Below are 22,006 nucleotides of genomic sequence, written 5' to 3'. Positions count from 1 at the left end.
CATAAACATCATTTTGTTCAAAGAGTATCTTGACATAACTTTACACTATTATCATTTCAAGTTACCTCTTTGTAAAACCCTAGGATTTTATTATTTACAGTATATCCTCTCAATCACAGCCTCAAAAATAGTCCTGTAATGAAATAACCACAGAATTATATGTTAGACAGTAAGGGTTCACATTGAAAAAAAGAAATCACAAGACTATTATCATACAGGCAATACAGTTTTATTCTGTTCTTTCACCAATTGTAGCAAAAACATTTAACAACTGAATGAATAATCAAGGGAACTTAATTGTCAACAGGAATTTCAGAATTATGTTCTAAATTTTAGACCAGGAAGGCTTGACAGGGAGAAAACAAACCATATACACACTTGTAATAATAGTCTCTATTATGAAGATTTAATGCCTTCTTTAAAAGCACTGAGATTATTGAGGCACCTTACTGCAGGTTATGGATCATCTCTTCTTTGGCAATGAGATGTGTGGTTTTGTTAACTAGGGCCATGAGGGAGTTGAGTTTGTGAGACCAGTCATTGAGTATATTGTTTGGGTCCTTAGGCCTCTGGAAATTGATAATTCCTGCCAGCCTGTCTACTTTAGCAAAGATGGTTTTGTTAACTACTAGGTTAGACAAGAACTCCTCCGATTCCTGCAAAGACAAACAGCACTAAGTCAAGAAAACAGCATTTTTACAAACCACCAGAATTCCTCCCAAACAGCATGAAAGCACCAGGGACAAGATTTCCTTTATACACGAGTACAGCTGTAACAACATTGTACTTTAAAAATGAAGGATACTTTAATATTACACATGCTGGCAATGCAAGCTACTAGCACAAGCTATTAAAAAAAAAAAACAAAACCAAAAACTTTTTGTTTTCTATTGACCTATACCTGGTTATTTTTCAAAAAATTAATGTTTAATATACAACCCCAACAGACTTTTATACTTTGGAATACTTGGCTACACAGATACCAGAACAAGTCGTGTGGCAAGCAAGGCTTGGGAAAACCCCAGGGAATTACTGACCACTGCCAAAAAGGGTTTTTCTGAGTTTGTGGGAAAAGCAGATTCCATGAAAAGGGTAAAGCTTTTTATTTGCACTCCAAATACCAGGATGTGTCACTCTACTTGGAAAGCTCTTGAAAACACAAAGGGGGATGGCAGGAAGACCTCTCCACCCTTGTTCCCCAAGTGCCAGCAGCCATGGACAGGGACATTTACAGGTGAAGGACCCTCTCTTCAGCTGGTTCTCATCACTCACTGACAAGAACCTTTTACCACTGAAACAGCAAACAAGGAGCTCCAGCATTTACACAAAGCCTTGAACATAAATGAACTTCTAAGAGCAGCTTTTGCCTTATGGGCATGTGCATCATGAAACTGAGTTTAAGGTTCAATGAACAGTTTTCTAACTCCCATAAAGGCAGAAAATCAAATCAAACAAGAACATTACTCTGCTGAATAATCACATCTCTGCCACAAACACACCCTCCCTTATGAGAGAAGGATGAGCAAAGCAAGACTTACATCAACAGACAGATCCAGGAGCTGTGCCATTCTCTTCATTGTAATTCTGGTATAATACTTAGCCATTATTCTAATATTCTGGAATAAAAGTGTTCAGAGTAGAGGGTTATGTGCAAAAAATAATTGAAGCAGGCTGCAAAAATATAAAAGTCCATGTTAAAAGGAGATTAGGAACTGTAGTGCTCTAATGGCAGTCCAGCATGGGGGACAGGAGGGGTTGTGAACAAACAGCTCTGTTGTTGGTGGAAGGTATAAAAGTCTCTACATGATAAATAATTAAGAAAATAAATAAACCAATTATGAATTTAATACAAAGCAAGACTTGCAGATTTATGCTTTATTGAAACGTGAATGCTAAATCTCATTTGAGTGCAATATGATCTTTTTGGTGGCAACTATGCCAAATATAAACATGCAATAAAAAGATATGCAAGCAAATAAAACTTGAAATGCAACAGAAAAGAGACCTCACCTGCTGCTTTATTAGCTACTTTTCTGTCTTCTTTGTGATTAAAATACAGCAAGCAGAAAGCATTTTTAGCTGAGGCACTGAGTAAAAAGCTGATGTTCACAGACACTGATACTTACATGTTCCACAACTCTGTTCTTTAAATCTTTCCATCTCTTTTCCCCTTCCTCTGTACAGCCAAAAACATCTGTTGCAGGACTGTCAAGGGATCCTTCTCTCAACTCCTTCCCATATTCTTCAACTAGGGCACTCCACCTCATCAGCTCCATGGTGGTAAATAGTTTTAGGAGGTCTCTAAATGGTTTAGTACAGTTGGATTATAATCCTGTATTAATAAGCCTGGTTCATACTTAAAATAAATCAAAGGCATAATTTAAAATATTTTATTCTTATTATCATAAATAAGGGGGTCAGCTAAAGTCAGACTTTTTCTAACAAAGATCTTTCTCTTACAAGAGAAAGAACATTTATTTTTACATGCATTTAGTTACATTTATTTTCACATACAACAACCATGACATTTTTGCAGTACTCCTAATGCAGCATTAAATTCAGAGTTGCTTACAGCAGACTCAGCATAAAGAGATTTACTTGCACTGTTAGGGAGAGACTTTTTAATCTAAGAATTGGTTATTAGAAAGGATACTTACTTATACTTGGGGATTTCTTCTAGCTTTTTGTCACTACTAATTCTGTGCACCAAATCAGACTGTTCATTGTCATAAGGTGAAAGAATAACATAAAGAACAACGCTCTTCAGTGCCTGTTCAAGAGGAAAGAGTCTGGTTTTTTTCCCCATAATTAAACAGAGGAACTTCCAAAAGTGATACAGAGCTTAGAGTTTAATATGTAGAAGATTTAAGCTCAGTGTATTAAGAAATTAAGGTGAAATTGATGTTATCTTTCAGAAATGAACTGTGGTACATTTAAATTGACACAGGTTAACCAGAATTCCAGTATTTCAAATAAATACATGAAGAAAAAAAACTTTTCAAACATGAAAGACATCTGTACTGCACACACAAGAGCACCACTGAGACCACACTTGCACAGCTGTTTGTAATCTCTACACTGTATGAAACAGTTCAGACATTGTCAGTTTCAAAGGTAATAAAATGAAGATGTTGATTAAAACATTCTTTTGAAATCAACTCCATCATCTGTTTGCAACTAACCAATTTGTTAATATAACCATTTAAATAAAAACAGACTGATGAGCTATTTCATCCTCTGTACACTGATGTGGTAAGAAATGGGGATTTGTTACATGGAAATACAGTGATTTTGAAGGGAAAGTTTTTTTACCTGTTGCCACTTTTCACTTTCAGCCTGGATGCAGGGAGTGTCATAAATGGCTCTGTAGTGCTTACAGATGGAGAGGTAGGAGCCTTCATGTTGATCCAGCTGGATCATTAAGTTGTAGTATTTCAACTTTAGTTTCTGAAACAGTATCAAAAAGTCCAATTAACACAGCTCCATGACATGTAAATGGAAACAGCTGAACCCCAGAAAATAGAGGGATTTAAATAAATACACTTGGACCTGAAGAGAGGCAAGTCAGATTAAAATTTGGGTGGAGAGAGGGAGAAAGAGTGAGAAATCCTCCAATTACTTACCTCTGTGTTTTCTTCTTGAAAAAACTTTGTATTAATTTTTTTGCTGATAATCTGAGTCCGAATATAATCCTTTACAGCTAGGCAGAGTCTCATCTGCTCCAAGATAAATTCTACACGTTCTTTCTTTTCCATTGAACCGTAGGTTTCCACCTGAAATGAAATTATAACAAATTAATATTGCCAAAGCCAAATCAAGTGAAGGCCTAACTGTGCCAGAAGAGTGGGAGGCTGTCTGGAGGGAAAACACACCAAAACAAAACAACAGAAGAAAAGCTACTACAGAGCAAGGGAAAATGGAATAAAGGTTATCCCATTTTAATTATTGCCCCCACTTACACCAACACTTAACTCAATGCACTAAGTAGAGAACTGAAATCTACTTTCCAAGTGGAAGATATTCTATGAGATGAATAAAAGCAGTTAAAGCTGAACTGCACTTTCACTAACAATAGTTCATCTCATTCCAGGCATTTCTGCAAGCACACCTGACTCAGCTTCAGTCAGTCTGAGAACAGCCAGAATTAATTGCCATTGCTGATGCAATTCTGAGCTCTGAGGTGATACCTGCAACTCCTGCAGAATGGAGGCAGCCTCTTTCACCTCCCCGTTCTGCTCCTTTATTGTTGCGAGCGTCTTTGTCAGGCGAGCGCGTTCGATCTCCACGTAGATCTGAGGGCAGGAGGAAGAGTTTAAACACTGGAATTCTCTAAAGAGGAGGGCAAACTCTGAGACTGCAACTCCACTGGAAATACACCTGATGCTGTCATCACACAACCACTTTATTTATTGTGTATCCATCCACAACACTGGCACTGTCCACAATATACATTGATGATATACGAAGGATAACCAACACACAAATTTTTGGCCCAAATTAATGTCTACACTGCCCTATGACTCTTTCAGCAAACACAAGGGATATGGACTGTGAATAAAGTATTGCATATCTTGTCTGCTAGAATATATCAAAAGATCTGGGAAGTTAGACTTTAATGGTTAATGTGTAGTAAGCACCATCCTTTGAATTATTTCATTTACTCCTAACCAGCCATTAATCAACAAGACTTGATCATTAACCATTTAGACTAACAAACAGAAGTCATAAAATTGACACAAATTTGCCTAATTCAGAATTCTTTCTTTTCTTAAAACAAAAGGACTGCAATATAAATAACTCACTTGGTATCACCTTCTGGTTATCATAACTATATGTTTCTCCTTGCTAAGTGCAGGAGAAATTAAATTAAACCTGCTCATTTCCCTGACAAATTCAAATACATAACATTTTAAAATGTGAAAAGGAAATGGCATTTTAGAATTTTGAAATGTATTACTAACTATATTAATTAATAACACAACCAGATACCTACATCATAGGAACATGACCAGTGTTCCAGCATGTGATTTAAATATGGAAAATATCTGCAGTCTTTTGGAAGGAAATAAACTACTTGGCTTGTCAGGGTAATTTAAAAATTAGTTTTAATCTTACTTGCACAAGATTAAAAAACAGTACTAAGAAACTATATTTTTAAAGAAGGCAAATATTTTTATTCTACCTTTTAGACACCGAGTCTTAAAACAAAACCTTACTTTTCCTTCTGTGACCATCCTCAATGTGTCGATCAAGCGCAGTTTCACTGGTAAATCTGTGATTTCTTCAACGTAAGTGCAGCACTGCTGGACCATTTTAGCAACTGCCTGATGTGAAAACAGAGGGGAAAAACACACTGTGGTTTCAGATTTGTCTAATGAAGTCAAGCTGTAACACTCAGAGTAAGTAATAAATAGTTTCACATCCCACTGAAGGGACTCATTTCAGCAAACAGCACACAAGACACATCTCCTCTCTTGGATTCATGGGGATGTGTACAATGATGCTATGGACTGATGCTACAAGGCAAACATGATGCTCTTCTGTCATTTTTTCACCTAAGTTTTTTCAATATTGAAAATAATCCATGCCATACACTTCTGTCTCAAAAAGCAACTTCTGTTCTGCCAAATCCACAGGACTCACATGGACTGGAGAACTTCTCTGCTTGCCCTAAGACCTGCATGGCTGAAGAGATCTGTACCTCCTCTTAACTGTGTGCTCTACTGTCTCTCCTTGGAACAGCTGTAGATTCCTCAGGAAATGAAGGAAGAGGGAGGATTTCTTCCTTCATGGGAACGTGCACTTCCAGTAACAAGGCTGGCAAAGCTGGTGAAATTATTATTAAAATACCTACTTCTAAAAAAATCCCAGAATTAAACTTCTAGAAATGTCTTCCTCAAGAAGTTCCTCAAAATTCAGCTGGAACGATCCATGCCTTCAGCTACAGTCTGTGCAAGCTAAACTGTACTCCTACTTTTACACACACTAGTGAAGATCCTGCACACTAAATGACAGGTAACCTTTTCCTTCCTAAAGCAATGATGCCATTAAAATCACCTGTTGCTCAAACTGAACACACAGAGTGCAATAAACTTCACACTGCCTTAAATGCAAGTGCTTTATGCCAAAGTATACCAGTTTCAAAAGCAAGCATGCAAAGCACACATTTCATATGAGCACAATAAAATGCAGTAACTGTGTTTAATATACATCTGAACAAGGAATATGGAATATCTGAATAATTAACAAGGAATATGTCTGCAATTCACACTGAGGAGAGTGCAAAAATGAACCACCGTCTTTACACAGAAAGTCCCTACACACATGGGGAAACTAGAGACATAATACAGCTCCAAAATACAGTTTCATTTTCTGTTTCAAACAATTAAATTCACCTGCTTTAACTGACTTCTTCTCTTTGATAGAAGAATAATATTTTCATTAAGAGCATCCCAGTCTTTAGCTTCGTAACACATTTTCACTATGGCAACCAAGATCCGGGATGTGGAGACCATGTCAGAAGCCTGGAACAAACCAAGAGTGTGTTAGAGACAGGATCAGCAACCTGCAGCCTTCAGCACAAAGGGGAAAAATCATTGGGGCTGGTCTCACTGATTTGCTTTTTAAAGAAAAGAAGGACTGATACTCCAAGGATACTCCAAGGATACTCCAAGGATACTCCCAGTCCCTTCACTTTAACCCAGTGAATGTGAGGTGCGTGCACATCCCAGCATCCCCACGCACCACTCACCGTCCGTGTTTGTTTTTCCAGGGAGAGAAGGTTTTCAATGACTTCCTGCAATCTTCCTTCCTAATAACACAGGCAAACAATTATCTCAGTGAGTTCAGAACAAAATTCAGTTTAAACTGAGAGTAAATAAATAAAAATACAGACCAGCCTGTACACTATTTTTTTCCCTTAAAAAATGCATGCACAGCACTTACTTTAAATACACAGTTCTACACAGAGATAAAACTGGAGAGGTACCAGTTTCATTTTCACACAACACATGCTCTAAGTTGTCTGCCTCAGGAGAGAAACCTGGCAACTTTCAGACAGGTTTGGTGAGTTCACACTCACTGAGTTGCATGGAAAATTCATTTCTTCTCTGGCCAAAACAGAGTTTTCAGTGAGATCAGATATGCAATTAAATACCTTGGCTAAAAAAATTCTTCTCCTATTACTTTCACCCATATTCATATCTTAATTACAGTGTATTACACAAAGCATTAATTACAAGCTTTACAGGCTAAGCATGGAATTCTAATAGTTCTGGTTTTGGAGAAGTTTTCAGAACTGTATTTGCCTTTGTTTGGAGGAGTGTAAGATATCACAATGTACTTTTAGTCCTAAGTCACAAATCCTAGCAAATATCTAGTTAAGAAAAACTTAATATGGGTGAGTTTGTAACAGCCCATGGCAATGGTGGGGCTGCAATAAAAATTAGAAACTAGAAACAAAAAATTGGTAGAAAATTAGTAACAAACCAAAGAAAATGAAAGTTGTTTCTAAAACATCCCAGCTGAAATATTTTAGACTACATAGAATGGATGTAGTAGGATGTGCTCAAGTCAAGGCTGTGCTCTTACTGCCACAGAGTTTATGTGTTTTGCACAATGAAACATGGCCATGGTGTCCATTCCTTTGCAGAGCTGCACCTGTGGGATGAAATCCCTGTGCCTGCTCTCCATATAATAATCTTAAAATAATCTAAGATGTAATCTTTTTATCTTGGATCAATCAGAGCAGCATGTAAAGTGTCAGATGCCATCCTGCTGGGCCAACAAACGACAGCAACAACAGGGAACCTGTGGCTGCCCCACCCCTGAAGTGTTCAAGGCCCATCTGGACTAGTGAAAGGTGTTCCTGCCCACGGCAGTGAGTGGAATGAGATGAGATGAGATGAAGGCCTCGTCCAACCCAAACCATTCTGGGATTCTATGGTTCTGTCTTTTCTGAGATCTGAGCTGTACAAGAATCTTCAGGCCACAGAACTTTTCCATAAAACACCGACGCTGCATCGCTACGAAGCCCGTGGAACACACCCTGCGGTCACCGGGGCGGGCTCACAGCGCTGTTCACTGAGCCCAGGGAGGCAGAGACAGCCCAGAGCCCGTCCTGGCCCTGCGCCTCCATTCCAGCTCCCCGGGGCTCGCAGGTACCCGAGCTTGGGGATGCCGAGCGCTGCCTGTCCAGCCTGACCCGGGATTGTTCCACGCAGGCAGCTCTGGCACACAGAGCCCGGGCTGAACAAGCAATTCCGGGGAAGAGCCGCGGCCCTTGCGGTGCAGCGGGGCCCTCTGGTCTCCTCACCCGCGAGCTGCGCCCCGAAACCTCGTCCTGTCTCAAAATCACAGAACAGGCTGAGTTGGACGGAACCCAAAGGATCATCGAGTCCATCTCTCGGCCTTGGTTCTGCACAGGACATCCCTAGGAATCCATTTATCTGACAGTGCTGTCCAAACATCCCATGAGCTCTGGCAGCGCTGGGGCCGTGACCGCTGCCTTGGAGAGCACTTTCAGTGTTCGGCCACCAAGCTCCCTCCTGCTCGCCCTTCCACACAGCCCTGGAACGGCGGACCCGTTCACTCCTTCCCCTCCTCAGCACGGCACGGAGAGGCCGCGACCGGACCCGCACCGGGGCAGGATGCGGCCATGGCTCGCTCCGCGCCGCCTCCACGCGCGGCCTAGCGCGCCATGACTCAGCCCGTCCGCCCCGCCAGGCTCCTCTCCCGCCTCACCTGCGCCAGCCGCTCGCACTCGGGCAACCTCTGGTCCACGGTCGCGCTGTAATCCACCTCCATTTTAACGATGCGGCCATCGGCCCGCTCCGCGCCGCCGTCCGCCATGTCCGCCCGTTCCGCCGCCTCAGCGCTCACCGGAACCGGCCGGGACCGCGCGCAGGCGCGCCGGGGGCAGGCCCACCGAAGGGCCCCACGCCGCGGCAAGCAGGCACTGCCGTGGCAGCCTCGGCCTCCTCAGGACCCGCAGGGGGGAGGTGCCAACTGTGAGGGGACCCCGCCGGCCACGGCACCTCTGAGGGGAGCGGGGCCGCGATCTGCTCTTCTGAGGAGATCTGCCCCTCAAACTGTCCTTCTGAGGGCATCTGCCCTTCAACCCGCCCCTCTGAGGACATCTGCCCTTTAACCCTCTCCTCTGAGGGCATCTCCCCCTCAAACCGCCCTTCTGAGGGCATCTGCCCTTCAGCTCGCCTCTCTGAAGGGATCTGCCCCTCAACCGTGTCCTCTTGAGGGCATCTGCCCTTCAACTCCACCCCTCTGAGGGCATCTGCCCTTCAACCGTCTCCTCTGAGGGGATCTGCCCCTCAACCCCCTCCTCAGATGTACCACTGAACCCGCTTCTCTGAGGGAGCCCACCCGGCCCACGGCCCTTCTGAGGTGACCAGGACCGCGATCAAACCTGAGGGGATCTGCTCAGAAGGTGGATCCCGTACCTGCTCCTCTGAGGCGTTCCTCCCTCAATCCGCACCTCTCAGGGAACCTGGACCGCAATGTTCCCCACTCAATGGATCTGCCCCTCAGTCCGCACCTCAGCCCCAGCCTGGCGGGGAACTCCCCGGCACCCACAAAGGGGAGCTGTGAGTTGGCGCCAGATGTGGCGGTGACATCTCCCAGTGACATCCCCCAGTGACATCTCCCGGAGTGCAGTCACTGCCCGCAGTGTGCCCCTCAGCACGGCCACGAGGGGACACAGCTCCCACAGACACGGCGTTGCTCGGAGCTGGGGGTGTGAGGCAGGAGGATGGTGGGTTTGTGTTCTCCCACTTTTGGGGGCAGCCGGGCCATGTGGGCACACCCCAGGTGTGGAGCACTCTGGGTTCTGTAGCTGCTGATTTCACCTTGGGGATTTCACTTAAGTCTGTATCTCATTCCATACTTAAGTCTTTTAATATCTAGCCTTGCTGGAGAGGTGGAGGAAAAGTGTGACACACCATGGGTTTTAAGGGCACAAGGATCCTGATCTAGACAGAGTTGTACAATCAGTGTGTTTGAAAAGTTGTGAGATGTTGGTGCAACGCCTTGCGTGCAGGTGGCCATCATCTCCCAGCACAATTTCATACACTACAGAAGTTTCATTCTCTGGGGAAATCCAGAAAAAAACTCCCTCATGTGTGCAAGCAAACCTCAAATACTCGGGGAACGCCCTGAATCAGAATCACAGAACGGTTTAGGTTGGAAGGGACTTGAGGATCACCTAGTTCCAACCACCTGCCATGGGAATCTTTGGGTAGTATTTAGGATTTCCAGAAAGAGTAACTTACCACGAAATTACATTCTGTGCTGTGTTACTTTCAGATCATACTGTACACAGACCAACATGGTAACATGGCAAAAGGGTATTTGAGATAACTGGTTTAAATCTTTTCTTGACAGAATTAAGACTGAGTTCTTACATCTGCTGCACTGGTGTAAATTCAGAGTAATTCAATTAAGAGAATACAGAGCTCCAATACAGTATATTTGCAACTGTGTCTGATACATGCCTTCCAATTAGCACAGCACAGATCATGAGCTTTGAATCACGTTCTGTTTGAACACAAACTTGATTTGAAAACTCTGCCAACAGAATTTATCCATTATCCTTAATCATTTTTACTTCATTTCAGTTGACTTAGGTACTGAAAATACATGCATGTATCACACAGAGTGTATCAGTTGTTCTTCCCTAACTCTGGCCATTTACAAATTTTTACAGATCTTTTATTTTTACAATCTCATTCTTTTAGCTCATGGTAATATTAGTATATTTTTACAGGTGATGGATTGGGAGTGATGGCTTCCAGGGAGGTTAAAAGTCACATACTAATCTAATTGAACATAGTCCCATACACAGTAATTTGGTTCAGACAAGTGAGTGAAAGTGGAAGAAAATAAATGCCTTTTGCAATTGCTGGGTTTTTTTCCCTGCATGGGTATGCTGGGAAAGGAGGAAGCAGCTGTTGCCTCCAATACAGAGTCCCTGAGTGGCTAAAAAAGAAACTAAATTCTTATTCAAAAATCCTCAGTGAAACACCCAAACAGCTTGGCTCTGTCTCTTACTCTGAAGTGACACTTTGCTGACACAAGTCCATCTGGAGTTCATACTCAGCACAATTTAACATATGGGCTTTTTCCCCCCAGGTCAGAAATGAACAATGAGTGAAAAATGTCTCATTTTCACAACAGAGCATCCAGAGCACGCTGCAGAGGTAAGACTAAAAATTTCTGCCAATTCATGGGAATCAAAACCCAAAACTGAGGCAGGAATGCTTGGCAGGCACTCCTGGCTTGTGGGAGCTGAAGTTTTGTGTCTCAGCATGATCACTGGGAAGCATTTGTTGAGTGTGCTTTGGGAAGAGCCTGGGCACTCCCAGCAGGGAGTTGTGAGGGATATCCTTGGGGTCACTGCTTTCCCCCAGCAGGGAGTTGGGAGGGATATCCTTGGGGTCGCTGCTTTCCCCAAGACTGAAGAATGTTTTGCTGCAGGTATGGGAATTGGCCTTGGTTTCCATTTTGTTCAGGTTCTGTATTTGACACGCTGCTTTCTGCAGATCTTTGTTCATGTACACGGAGCTGTAAGGTTTGCTTTATGCTGAAATCATGTGATAGGTGATAAACCAGTTTAAGTCTTTCTCCTGGTTTTATTGAAATCGGTGTCCTTGCCTATAGCTGGGCAGCATCAAGGCCCCATGCCAAGTTCAGGTTCTTTTACAATGTATTTCAGCAGAAACCAGAAATATTGTTCCCAGTGGAAGAAACCACTAAAAAAGCACTTAAAACTGAAGAATGCTTTAGATCTGAATGAGGATTGCCTCTCATCTGTGGGTAATACCACAGAGTCACAGAACCACTATGGATGAAAAGACTTTTAAGATCATCAAGTCCAACTTGTCAGCCCAGCACCACCACTATATTCACCACTAAACCAAGTCCCCAGGTGCCACATCCAAACAACATTTTTGGACACTTCTGGGGATGGTGACTCCACCACCTCCCTAGACAGCCTGTTCCAATGCTTCAGAACCCTGTGAAGAAATTTTTCCAGTCTGAACCCTGGCATTGCTTGAGGCCATTTCCTCTCTTCATTTGTTCTCTGGGGAAGAGCTTGACACCCCCCTCAAGCTGGCCCCTCCTGCCAGGGAGTTGTGGAGAGCCAGAAGGTTCCCCCTGAGCCTCCTTTTCTCAGGCTCCAGCTCCCTCAGCCATCCCTGGTCCTCCAGGCTTCCCCAGCTCCATTCCCTTCTCTGGACACGCTCCAGCAACTCCATGTCCTTCCTGCAGTGAGATATCACAAGGTATTGCCTTGGTTTTGCTGTTTTGCTTGGAATTCCAGGAACACACAGTACCAATATTATGAATTACAGCCACAGTTTCCATATTTATAAATGGCTGTGTCAGATTTGAGACAGAAGTCTCATTAAACACATTGTTCATACCTCAGTTGAAAATCCAGGCTGTTAATAGAGCTCTCAGATTTTTTATTTCTTTGTGTAGGTGTTTGCACTTCCCTGGGAAGGCAGGGATGTGAAATATTGTGCCATTATTGCAAGGGACTGGCAAACAGACATTGCTGGCTCCAGGAGATGGCACTGTGTCCTCTGGGCTGAGAATTATACCCACAGCTCTGAAATGTACATCCAGAACCAATGAAATTCTGAGGGGCTTTTGCTCTTTCTTGTTATGAAACACACATTTCATTGTAGACCTAAATTCCTCTTTAACTGTCCCAAATACAGTATTTCATCACTTTTATATTTTGCAAATAACTACTATGTGAGTGCAGATGTATATTTTACCATTATCTTTGCAGTGTCTTGGGCTTTGCTCTTACAGTGCTTCTCTGCAATCCAGTGAGTGGCTTTGTAGCCACTGGGAGAACAGCAGAAACAGCAGGATGAGCATTTTAAACATGAAATGCTGAGGTTGTGTAACAGTTTGGGGTTCCCAGGTAGTTTCAGAATTGGGTTCCTGTGCATTTCAAGTTGCAACTTAATGATGGGTAAATTTCTCTGAAAAATACGACCCCCAAGCATATTAAAAAACTATTTCACTGACAAATTCCTCACTGAAGGAGGGGGTGAGACCTCCTAAAACGGTTCTGGCTTTATAGTTTAGCTAGGAGGGAGGCATTTTTTCACTGAACTTTCTGAGTGTCATTTGTAAGTAAAAAAAGATATGAAAAAAGGGGGTTATTTGTGCTGCAAAATGTGCTGGCTGATAGCGGAGGGTTGACCAGAAGGGAAATGGGTGAGGCCTCCACATCCTGTGTATGTCCGCACCGAGCCCACGCTGTCCTTTCCTTTTGTACCCGAGGCTCAGGGGCTCGCCGCTCCTGCGCGGGGGTGTAAATGCTCTGCAAGGTGTCTTGTCACGCGTAGGGCAATAAACTTCCAAACCCCGAGAAGTCTTCACGGCAGAATGAACTGAAATCGCGAATTCTTTGGGCTCCGCGCTGCCGGCGTCCCCTTGCGGGAGGCGCGGGCGGACGCTGCCCGGAGCCCCGCGGGCCGGCCCCGCTGAACCCGCCCGAGCGGCGGCGGCCGCTGCCCCCCCGCCGGCCCCCTCCCTCCTTCCTGCCGCCCCGCTGATGTCAGCCGAGCCCCGCCGGGGCCGCAGCCGCTCCGCGCCCGCCCGTGAGCACCCCCGGCCGCGGCTGCGCCGGGGAACCCGCGGCCGCCCGCCCGCCTGAGCGCCGCGCTGCCCCCCCTGCCCTCCCCCGAGCCCAGCGGGAGCCGCGGCGGCCGCAGCCGCGTTGCGGCGGGGAGGTGGGAGCCGCGTTTGGCAGCCGGGGAAGGCAACGTTATAAAAAGCCTTTGTCTTGGGAATCGGCATCGCATCTCTCCTGCCGCCCGACGTGCTGCCGGCGGGGGCGAAAGCCACATTTTCGGCTCGTTTGTTCTTTTCGCCGCCCCAGGCATGTCTTGACACAGCCGCGAGAGAGCTCGGCGTTTCCATGCACTTCCGACGGATGTCTTCGGCTGGGGCGAGAGCGGTGGGGGTTTGAGACTTTGTAGCGTATCTCGGTGCGAGCGTCCGTGAGATTCCCGTGATCGCAGTGTGAAGGAGGAAGAACTGGGAGAAAGAAGCGGTTGTGGTGGTTTCTCTTCTTGCTGGGTCAGCCTTCCTGGATGGTTGCATTACTGTCTTGTGGACACATTGTCAAGCGCGCACAGAGAAAAGAGGCTTAATTCTTTCCCCCCGTGTTTGGTTTCCGTCGTGATCTCTGTGCAGAAATCACCACTTTTCTCCCAGTTCGCCGGTCCGCACTGAGCAGCAGGAATATGCTCATGAAGGAGTACCGGATCTGTATGCCTCTGACAGTTGAAGAGGTAAGATCCGCGCTCGTACCGGAGAGGCTGTTCCTTACCGAGCCTTTGCTCTTGCAAGGCGAATTGAGGTTATATTTGTTTTGCTGAATATTTTTTCTTCGTGTAATGAACTTAGTCGGAGATGACTGGTTAGAGAGGAATGTTTTTATTGGAAAATATAGGAATCCTGCAGGAACGAAGGTAACTTAAGTGTATCAAAAGCACTGTGTCATGAAAATATTGATTATAAAGATTTTCCAACCAGACTTTTAAGAGGAATTTCATGCATATTTGCAAGGGAATGTTTTGTGCTGAAATTTCTATCTGATAAAGCATTTGTCTAAAACCCAGATTCTAATCATATTTCACCTTTACTTAAAATACCCTCGCAGCTGAACATGGCCTGAAACTCCAGTACAGGTAGGGAAGACAGGCGATCATTTATTAGTAAAACTTTTGTCATTTAAAGAAGTCATTGAAAGTCAAACAGCTCTTTGTCGGTGTTCTGAACTCTGTGTTAGGAACATTATGTTTTTATTTATCTGCAGGCATCCCACCTGCTCACTGTTTTAATTAAGACTAATACCCACACGGAGTACACGTGCTCCGGAGTTACTGGTGCTCATGGGGTGTTTGTGGGTGCAATTGGGTGCCCAAAGGCCTGATGGCGTTTGGAAAGGAGATGGTGCTTTATGGTTTCGTGTCCTGCAAGTACAAAAACACTTCGGTGTTGTCTTATTTGGCCATTTCTGCTGCGGATTTGGCATCGCGGAGGTGAGCGAGCCCTCTCTGAGCGCTCATTTTGCGCCGAGCTGCGCGCAAAGTTCCGCTGGTCCCGCGGGCCGCGCTGGGACCGCCAGGGGGCGCCGCGCTCCGGCCCCGCTCTGACTCTGCCACGGCCCCGCTCTGACTCTGCCACGGCCCCGCCACGACCCCGCTCCGACCCTGCCACGGCCCCGCTCCAGCCCCGCCACGGCCCCGCTCCGGCCGTGCCACGGCCCCGCTCCGACCCTGCCACGGCCCCGCTCCGACCCCGCTCCGACCCCGCCACGGCCCCGCTCCGACCCCGCCACGGCCCCGCTCCGACCCCGCCACGGCCCCGCTCCGACCCCGCCACGGCCCCGCCGGAGGGTCCCAGCCGAGGGTCCCGGGCGGAGCGCCCCAATTCGCTCATTAACCCGATAATTAATGCACACATTTGTTCTTTGGCTCCATCCAGGCGAGTGTTTTGCCGCACAGTTTTATTTTTTCCAATATGTGAGCAGAAGTCCTCGCGGGTGTGAACAGAGTAGTCGTCTCAATGGTTTTTTTTGTCGGTATCTTCAGATTTGACAAATTAACAGTTCTCTAAAAGTCAGAATTGGAACTGCCAAATATTTACTTCAGGCTGCTCAGGAAATTCCTTTTGCTGGGAGCAGGAGCTAAACCCACCATATACATGAAGTTACATAGACATAGGTTTAATTCTAGCATGTTTCCATCCAAGTTATATCATATGCTGTGATATTGGATGGCATTTTTCTTTTAATACCTAATTTTCTTTGTTTATTGCATTACTCTAATGTAGACAACATTTTATCCAAGCCAGTTCCTGATGTCCTTGGACTACCACACTTAGTTAAGAACAGTTCATTACATCATCAGAAGGGAGCAGATCTAATTTATTATGAAACATTATTGTTAAACAAGATTTCCTGATGCAGAAAAGTTCAAAAATCTTCCAAAACAGGAATGGTTGATTCATGATGAGGCAGAAGGCAATGGTGGATGTCATTTGTTCTCTAGAATGTTAACAGAATTAGTAAAGATACTCGATTTTGTAGTTTCTCTTATGTTGAATCATCCATTATTTAATCCAAGCACAGTAGCTGAGATGCCTGAATGAGGAACCTAGAACATGTCTGATGTTTAGCATCAATTTAATTATTATAAAATGAACCAGGACAAAACTTTAAAATTAGCAAATACCTTATTTTTCTTATGATATTTGCACACTAAAGAAGTCCCACACTGTATTTCTCATGGTGGTTCATCTTTGTGACATTTCTTGCAGTCTCAGGAATGTGGTGTTATCTTATTTTTACCCTCAGTTGCACATTAACTACCAACACAGTGAGATTTTTTGCCATCTGTGTAGAACAAGGTGCTGCATTGTGCACCTGTCAGGAGAACATCATGGGGCAATGCTCACCCTTCCAAAGGCAGGAGTATTTTGGTTCTAAGAGGCCCAAAGTGCCTTCTGCAGGGTGCCAAGTCACTCTGGAGTTCAGTGAGCTCAGGGGGAAAGGCAGATCCCACAGGAGCTGCAATGTCCTGGTGTGCAGTGCCACTTGGGGACCTGACCTGCAGGGACACCACTGGCAGTTCAGCACCCAAGAATTTTTGAGGTCCTCTCTCAACAGGTGTGGGAAAAATGCAGTACAACAGCATGGCTTCCCTTTTTATGCTGTTTCTCTCACATGGACTTAATAAACTCTGTTTTTTCTGTTGTTTGGATGTTCTGCCTTTCATCCTGTGCACTTTATGCATACATCCAAAAGCACTTTCCTGAGCAGCTTTCTTTTTTTAGCACTGCCTTGCCAGTTATCCATCCGTAGAAGTCTCTCAACATGAATGAGAAAGAAGTATGTCCTTAATTTGTGGCATTGTCACCAACACCAGAGCAGTCTCCATATCATTCCTGTGGAAATAATCTGGCACAGGCAAGAAGATGAAGTGTTAGCTTTGTCAGCCAAGCACCTGTATCCAATCTTCTGCAGTCAGATTCTGTGTGTAATGTGAAAAATGTGCAGTAAAGTGTTGTGTAATGTCCACACAGTAACTGGGAGTCGTGACCTCGCCTGTAAATACCTGAGCAGGCAGCAGTGGAGGAGCTCGTGCTGCTCTGGCTGACTGTCACCACCTACATTTATCTCTAGAGAAGAGTTAAAAACTGAGAGATGTCAGTGGAACAGCAGCACTGGCTCCAGGTTTAAAGAGTTTCTGGCACTGTTGTGGGTAGGAAATTCCTTCATTAGCTACAACAGATCCTGTTCCTGAGGCGTTCTTTCCTTGATGCCCTTATTAGATAAGATACCCAAATATTTATAGGAGGTTTGTTTATCTACCTGTCTGCTTGGAAGCCAAATGCTTTCTTGCAAAGAAAACATCTCATGGGAAATGCTGTTTGCTGCAGACTGAACTGTTGTGGTGTATTTTGAGCCAGGATACAGGAGCTGGAGATGAATATTTGTTCCTTGTCCATGAGCACCAGGAAAGATGGGTTGTTCCAAGAGTTCTTGCTGAGGTGCAGTGGCACCACACTACAGTTCTTATTCAAAGCTGAGCCTTCCTCAGTAAATTGAATTTTTGACAGCTGTTCGGGTCTGTTACGTGTGCATAGTCACAAGCTGCCTGATCAGCTTTAAAATATTTTGAGAAAGGATGCACCATGTTGACTGCTAAGCAAAATAATTACATCTGCTGAAAGAACTTTGCAAATAAGGTCAGGATGGGACTGTTGGTTGACAAAACCAATATGATTGCCAATGAGAAGTCACTCTTTACCTCATTTGTGGTGCTTTTGGCAAATTGAATCCATTTGTTAACACTGAGACCTTCTAAATGAGCAAAAGCCCTTTCCTTGCATTAGTACATAAAGTGAGTAAAATCTGTTCCAGCAGTTCCACAGGATATGTTACCAGTCTTATTCCAGCTGCAATTAATAAATAAGCCTGCTACTTGGTTATTTTTCCCCTTGCATTTTCATGTGTTAGTTCATTCTTACAAATAGCTTGTTACATCATATGAGAGAATATTATAATAGGCTGCATTGTGGGTTTTAAATATCATCAGTAAAAAAAAACACATTCCCAAAGAAGTGAAAAGAACACCAAGCAATTGAAAAGAGCAGAAATGCTAAAAAATTCTCAGGCTTGGATCTCATTGCAATCAGAATTCCACCATTTTTCAAAGGAAGGATTTGTGCTTTAGAGATACCTATATCTGAAAATGTAACCCAAATGTGATAGGTTAGTGTGGTACTGAACTCTTCTGGAAGAGGCAAAGTACAGTGAAATTCTTGATTTGTGAGCATCTGTGTAAACAGTGATTATTCTTAGGGAAATAGATGGAAAGACATTTTGCTGGAAATTTGTGTTGAAAATTGAGTTGTTACTGCTGTAAAATGCTATGAGTGATGTGAAGCTGGGTTGTGTAAATTTGAAAGCTGAACATCAAATAAACTACAGGACTCATAGGGTTTTTTCCTTGGAAACAGGGATGACCATTCAGGTTTCTGTTCGTTTTGAACTGTATGTGCATGGCCAGTCCCTAAAGTCCTGGCAGGTTTTTCTTTCCTTTGTTCTTTATTTCAACCAAGATTATCTCTGCTGAGCCTGGTGGAATCACTCCCACTCTGTGTTTTAAATAAAAGTCAAGTTGAATCTGTGGGGAGCGCTGCCTGCATGAGGTGTGGAGGAACAGCTGTATTGTCATGAATACAAACAAGCAGAGACCTGCAAAATGTCTGTAAATGCAGATCATGGTTTTCAACAAAAAGTCCTTTCAGCATTAACAAATTCTGGTTTTAGAGGTGTTATCCTTGCTGCTTTATAAAAATATCCATTGTTTAGTTCTTGCTTCAAACATCACAAATTCTCCCAGTGTGGATTATTTACATAAAATTATTTCAACAGCATCTGTGTAAACAGTATTTGTATCCTCTGAATCTTGTGTACACTTCTGCTTTAGAAGATTTCATAGCTCCCATTTTGTGTACAAGGGTACATGTTACAACATGTTTTATTCAGACAGATTTAAAGCTCATTGAAAGCATATGAGAAAGGGTTGTTCTGCACTGAGAGTCAGCAGGTGTTACAATATTTGGACATAACTATGTGTATGTAGTACAGCAAAGCCTTGAGTTGGGTATAAAGTGTAAAATAATTTTTTTTAAGTACAGTGATCTGCTGCAAGGCAAACTACATCTACTCATCCTGCAAACAGATAGATTAAATAATGGTCAACTTTGTCCATTTTCTTAATTTTCCAGCTATAGTCACAGAACATATTTTCAGGAATATATAAATGTATGGAACACTTGTAAAAGCAGTATGTTGGTCATGAGCAAGAGGACTATAAACAAACTTAAGATGAAGTCATCTTATCAAATTTCATTTATTTTAATTGCTCGTAAATGAAATTGTACTTGGACCGTGTCATGTCCATGACCTCTGTAGAAAATGTTTATCTGGCATTTTTGAGCTGAGGTTGCCCAGCAGAAACAGAGGCTTATTGTGCTGTTTTAATTTAAGCTATCAACAGCTCTAATGCATCTCACACCAATCCCTTTACAATAATCTGAATTGCTGTGAAACATGAAGGACCTTTTGCTGTAGCTCATCATCCTGCCAGGGACCCTTCTGAGAACACCAGCAGCCTCACCTGCCTTTTGCAGTTAATACAATGGAGGCCCTGACACCTTGGTCTGAGGAGGATTCACAGTTAATTATTGAGCTAGAAAACCTCTTTACACCATCCTGAGCATATTTTTACCCTTTAAAAGAATTCCTTGTGTATGTCTCTTATCAGCAAGGGTTGGATGTGGTTTTGGTGAGTGGTCATGTCTGCTCTCCTCACACTGTGCTGCACTCAGTGTGACCTTAAATTCACCTTAAATCTTATGGCCTGGCAAGAGTCATTGGAACAGATAAAGGAGAGAAAGCACCAGAAGTTAACTCCTAGCACCAAGGAAGAATATCTATTCCATTTTATTTTGGTTCACAGTCTAGTTGCAAGAAGGAACAGATGAAAGTGAGAACTGGTTTTTAGCATGGGAAAAAATAAACACCTTGCTTTGGTTTGGCCCTCTTACATTAGTTGTGGTCAGCTGTAAAAGTATGCAATGCAGAGCAGAAGTCAAACCTTCACTGACTTCCACTGCAAATAGAAATCTAGAAATATGCAGTTTCCCCCTTAGTCCTGTTTGCACGTTTCAATATAACTCTGTGAAAGAAACAAGACAAACTTTATTCTGCAGACTTCAGTGTAAATCATTAAAAAAATCTTTCTGTGGAAAAGATTAGATATTACCCAAGGAACACCAGACTTTGACATCCATCTCTCTATCTCTCTTGTTCTGTCTTTCCTTGTCATGTTTTCTCCAAGACGTGTGTATATACATATATAAAAAATGAAAAATACCACACATTTGATTTGAGGGCTTTGTTAGCAAAGTGCAGGCCCAGTTTTGCATTTCCCACAAAAGAAAATGCAGCCTGTTGGTGCTCTAGGACATTTTGTTGCTAAAGCCCTCTACAGAACCTTGATGCTATCAAGAACTCCATGAGCTGTGTTTGTTTTTGAAGCATAATGTAGGTTTGGAAACAGAAGACCAGGGAGAGGAAAACACAGAATGTCAATACTGCCTTTTAAAACTTAGAGTTTTCTGGTTTATTTTTTATTTTGGGGTGGACTTTGTCTTGCTGAGAACATGAAGTTCTTGTAAGAGTTGATGTTAGTGTTAAATGATCAGCACTTTTGAAATTCTGACAACTTCTGTTTAGGTACCTAATAGTGAATGTAGATGTCAATATTGGTGTCTTGAAGTTTGATAGCTCTGATATATCAAATACATTTTCCAATAGTCCAGTCTATTTGATTTCTTAATTCTTCTTATTTTAAAGTTAGAAATAATATAACTACATAGCTATAATAATAACCAATATATATATTATAATAGATATTATATTATTTCTAACTTAATAACTAATATAAGATACAAGATATAATGTTATATATAATAGATAGTATATGCTCTATAACTATATAGAAATAATATAACTATACAAATTTTCATGTTCTTGACTGCATATATTATAAAAAATTCAGGTGATTCATAGTTCTGAAAATCTGTAAAGCCCTTTAGATTAGAGAAGGACAAAGATTTTTGTACTAATTGGGAAAAATTACATATTATATTTTCCTTCATGAGTATTCATTTGAGTCTGATAGGCATTTGCATTGTTAAAATCTGTCAGAGTTCATGTTCTTGGGTACAAAAGGCTGCCCAGTCAGATAATGGAAAATCCATAGTTTATAACAATGATTCATTCACTGAACTCTTCTGTGTGACTGTGAGCTGACAAATGTGATCCCCAGGCTGCTCTTATAGAAGCAAGTCAGTTGTGGATGCTCAAATCCACTCAGGCTTTGCATTTTGGCTGCCCAACCTAACACACAAACAACCATTACATACTCTGAGCATGGACAGCACACACATGCAAACCCTTGAATATTCTCAGTCATTGTGGGTAAGGAATAACCCTTTGTATCCTTAATAATGGAAAACTTTCTTGGAATTTATTTTTTCCACTGAGTTATAATTTTCCTTCTATTTATCTTTATCTTCATGGGTTGATAGAGCATCTGTCAGGATCAGCAGTAGATTTAGTGAGACTTTCTACCAAAATAAAGCAAATAATGACATTTCATGCAAATTTGCTGTGAGAGCCCTCCAGTGCAGCCTGAAGAACTCTCTGCAGGGATGTTGTGCATGTATTTAAGTGTAATTGCCAGTGTCTGCAGGCATCTCAAAAGCAAGGAGAAAGGTGCTCCCCAGGATTATTGACTGTGTTCAAAAAGGAGTGAAGAAAAGGTAATTTAGACTTCAAGTTGGACTAACAGATGGATTTACACTCTGTAGGTGGAAGAACCAG

At 43.1% G+C, this 22,006-nt stretch overlaps 2 protein-coding genes across 3 annotated transcripts in view; one reads left to right on the top strand and one right to left on the bottom strand.

Annotated features, from left to right (window-relative positions):
* Positions 1 to 213: 213 nt before the first annotated feature.
* Positions 214 to 8,920, bottom strand: PSMD12 (proteasome 26S subunit, non-ATPase 12). Of its 2 annotated transcripts, none has more exons than XM_058817291.1 (11): positions 8,743 to 8,920; positions 6,752 to 6,811; positions 6,396 to 6,524; positions 5,217 to 5,324; positions 4,188 to 4,292; positions 3,624 to 3,773; positions 3,313 to 3,447; positions 2,658 to 2,770; positions 2,127 to 2,301; positions 1,539 to 1,616; positions 214 to 656 (listed from the first exon to the last, which is right to left on the bottom strand). In XM_058817291.1, the coding sequence occupies exons 1-11, from the start codon at positions 8,848 to 8,850 to the stop codon at positions 447 to 449; spliced, it is 1,371 nt and encodes a 456-aa protein (XP_058673274.1). In that variant the 5' UTR covers positions 8,851 to 8,920; the 3' UTR covers positions 214 to 446. The 2 variants fall into 2 exon arrangements, 1 of the variants encoding a protein (XP_058673274.1); XR_009275516.1 differs by having other exon boundaries at positions 562 to 656; positions 1,539 to 1,671.
* A 4,730-nt stretch (positions 8,921 to 13,650) lies between these two features.
* PITPNC1 (phosphatidylinositol transfer protein cytoplasmic 1) overlaps positions 13,651 to 22,006 on the top strand; it is a 74,586-nt gene continuing 66,230 nt past the window's right edge. The window contains exon 1 of the mRNA XM_058817298.1: positions 13,651 to 14,330. Coding sequence (XP_058673281.1) covers positions 14,283 to 14,330 — 48 coding nt within the window. The 5' untranslated portion in view covers positions 13,651 to 14,282. The remainder of the gene's footprint in view (positions 14,331 to 22,006) is intronic.

This window comes from Ammospiza caudacuta, chromosome 19, assembly GCF_027887145.1.
Source record: "Ammospiza caudacuta isolate bAmmCau1 chromosome 19, bAmmCau1.pri, whole genome shotgun sequence".
Lineage (NCBI taxonomy): Eukaryota > Metazoa > Chordata > Aves > Passeriformes > Passerellidae > Ammospiza > Ammospiza caudacuta.
The sequence above is the reverse complement of the archived record's forward strand: the minus strand, read 5'-3'. Positions and strand labels throughout refer to the sequence as shown.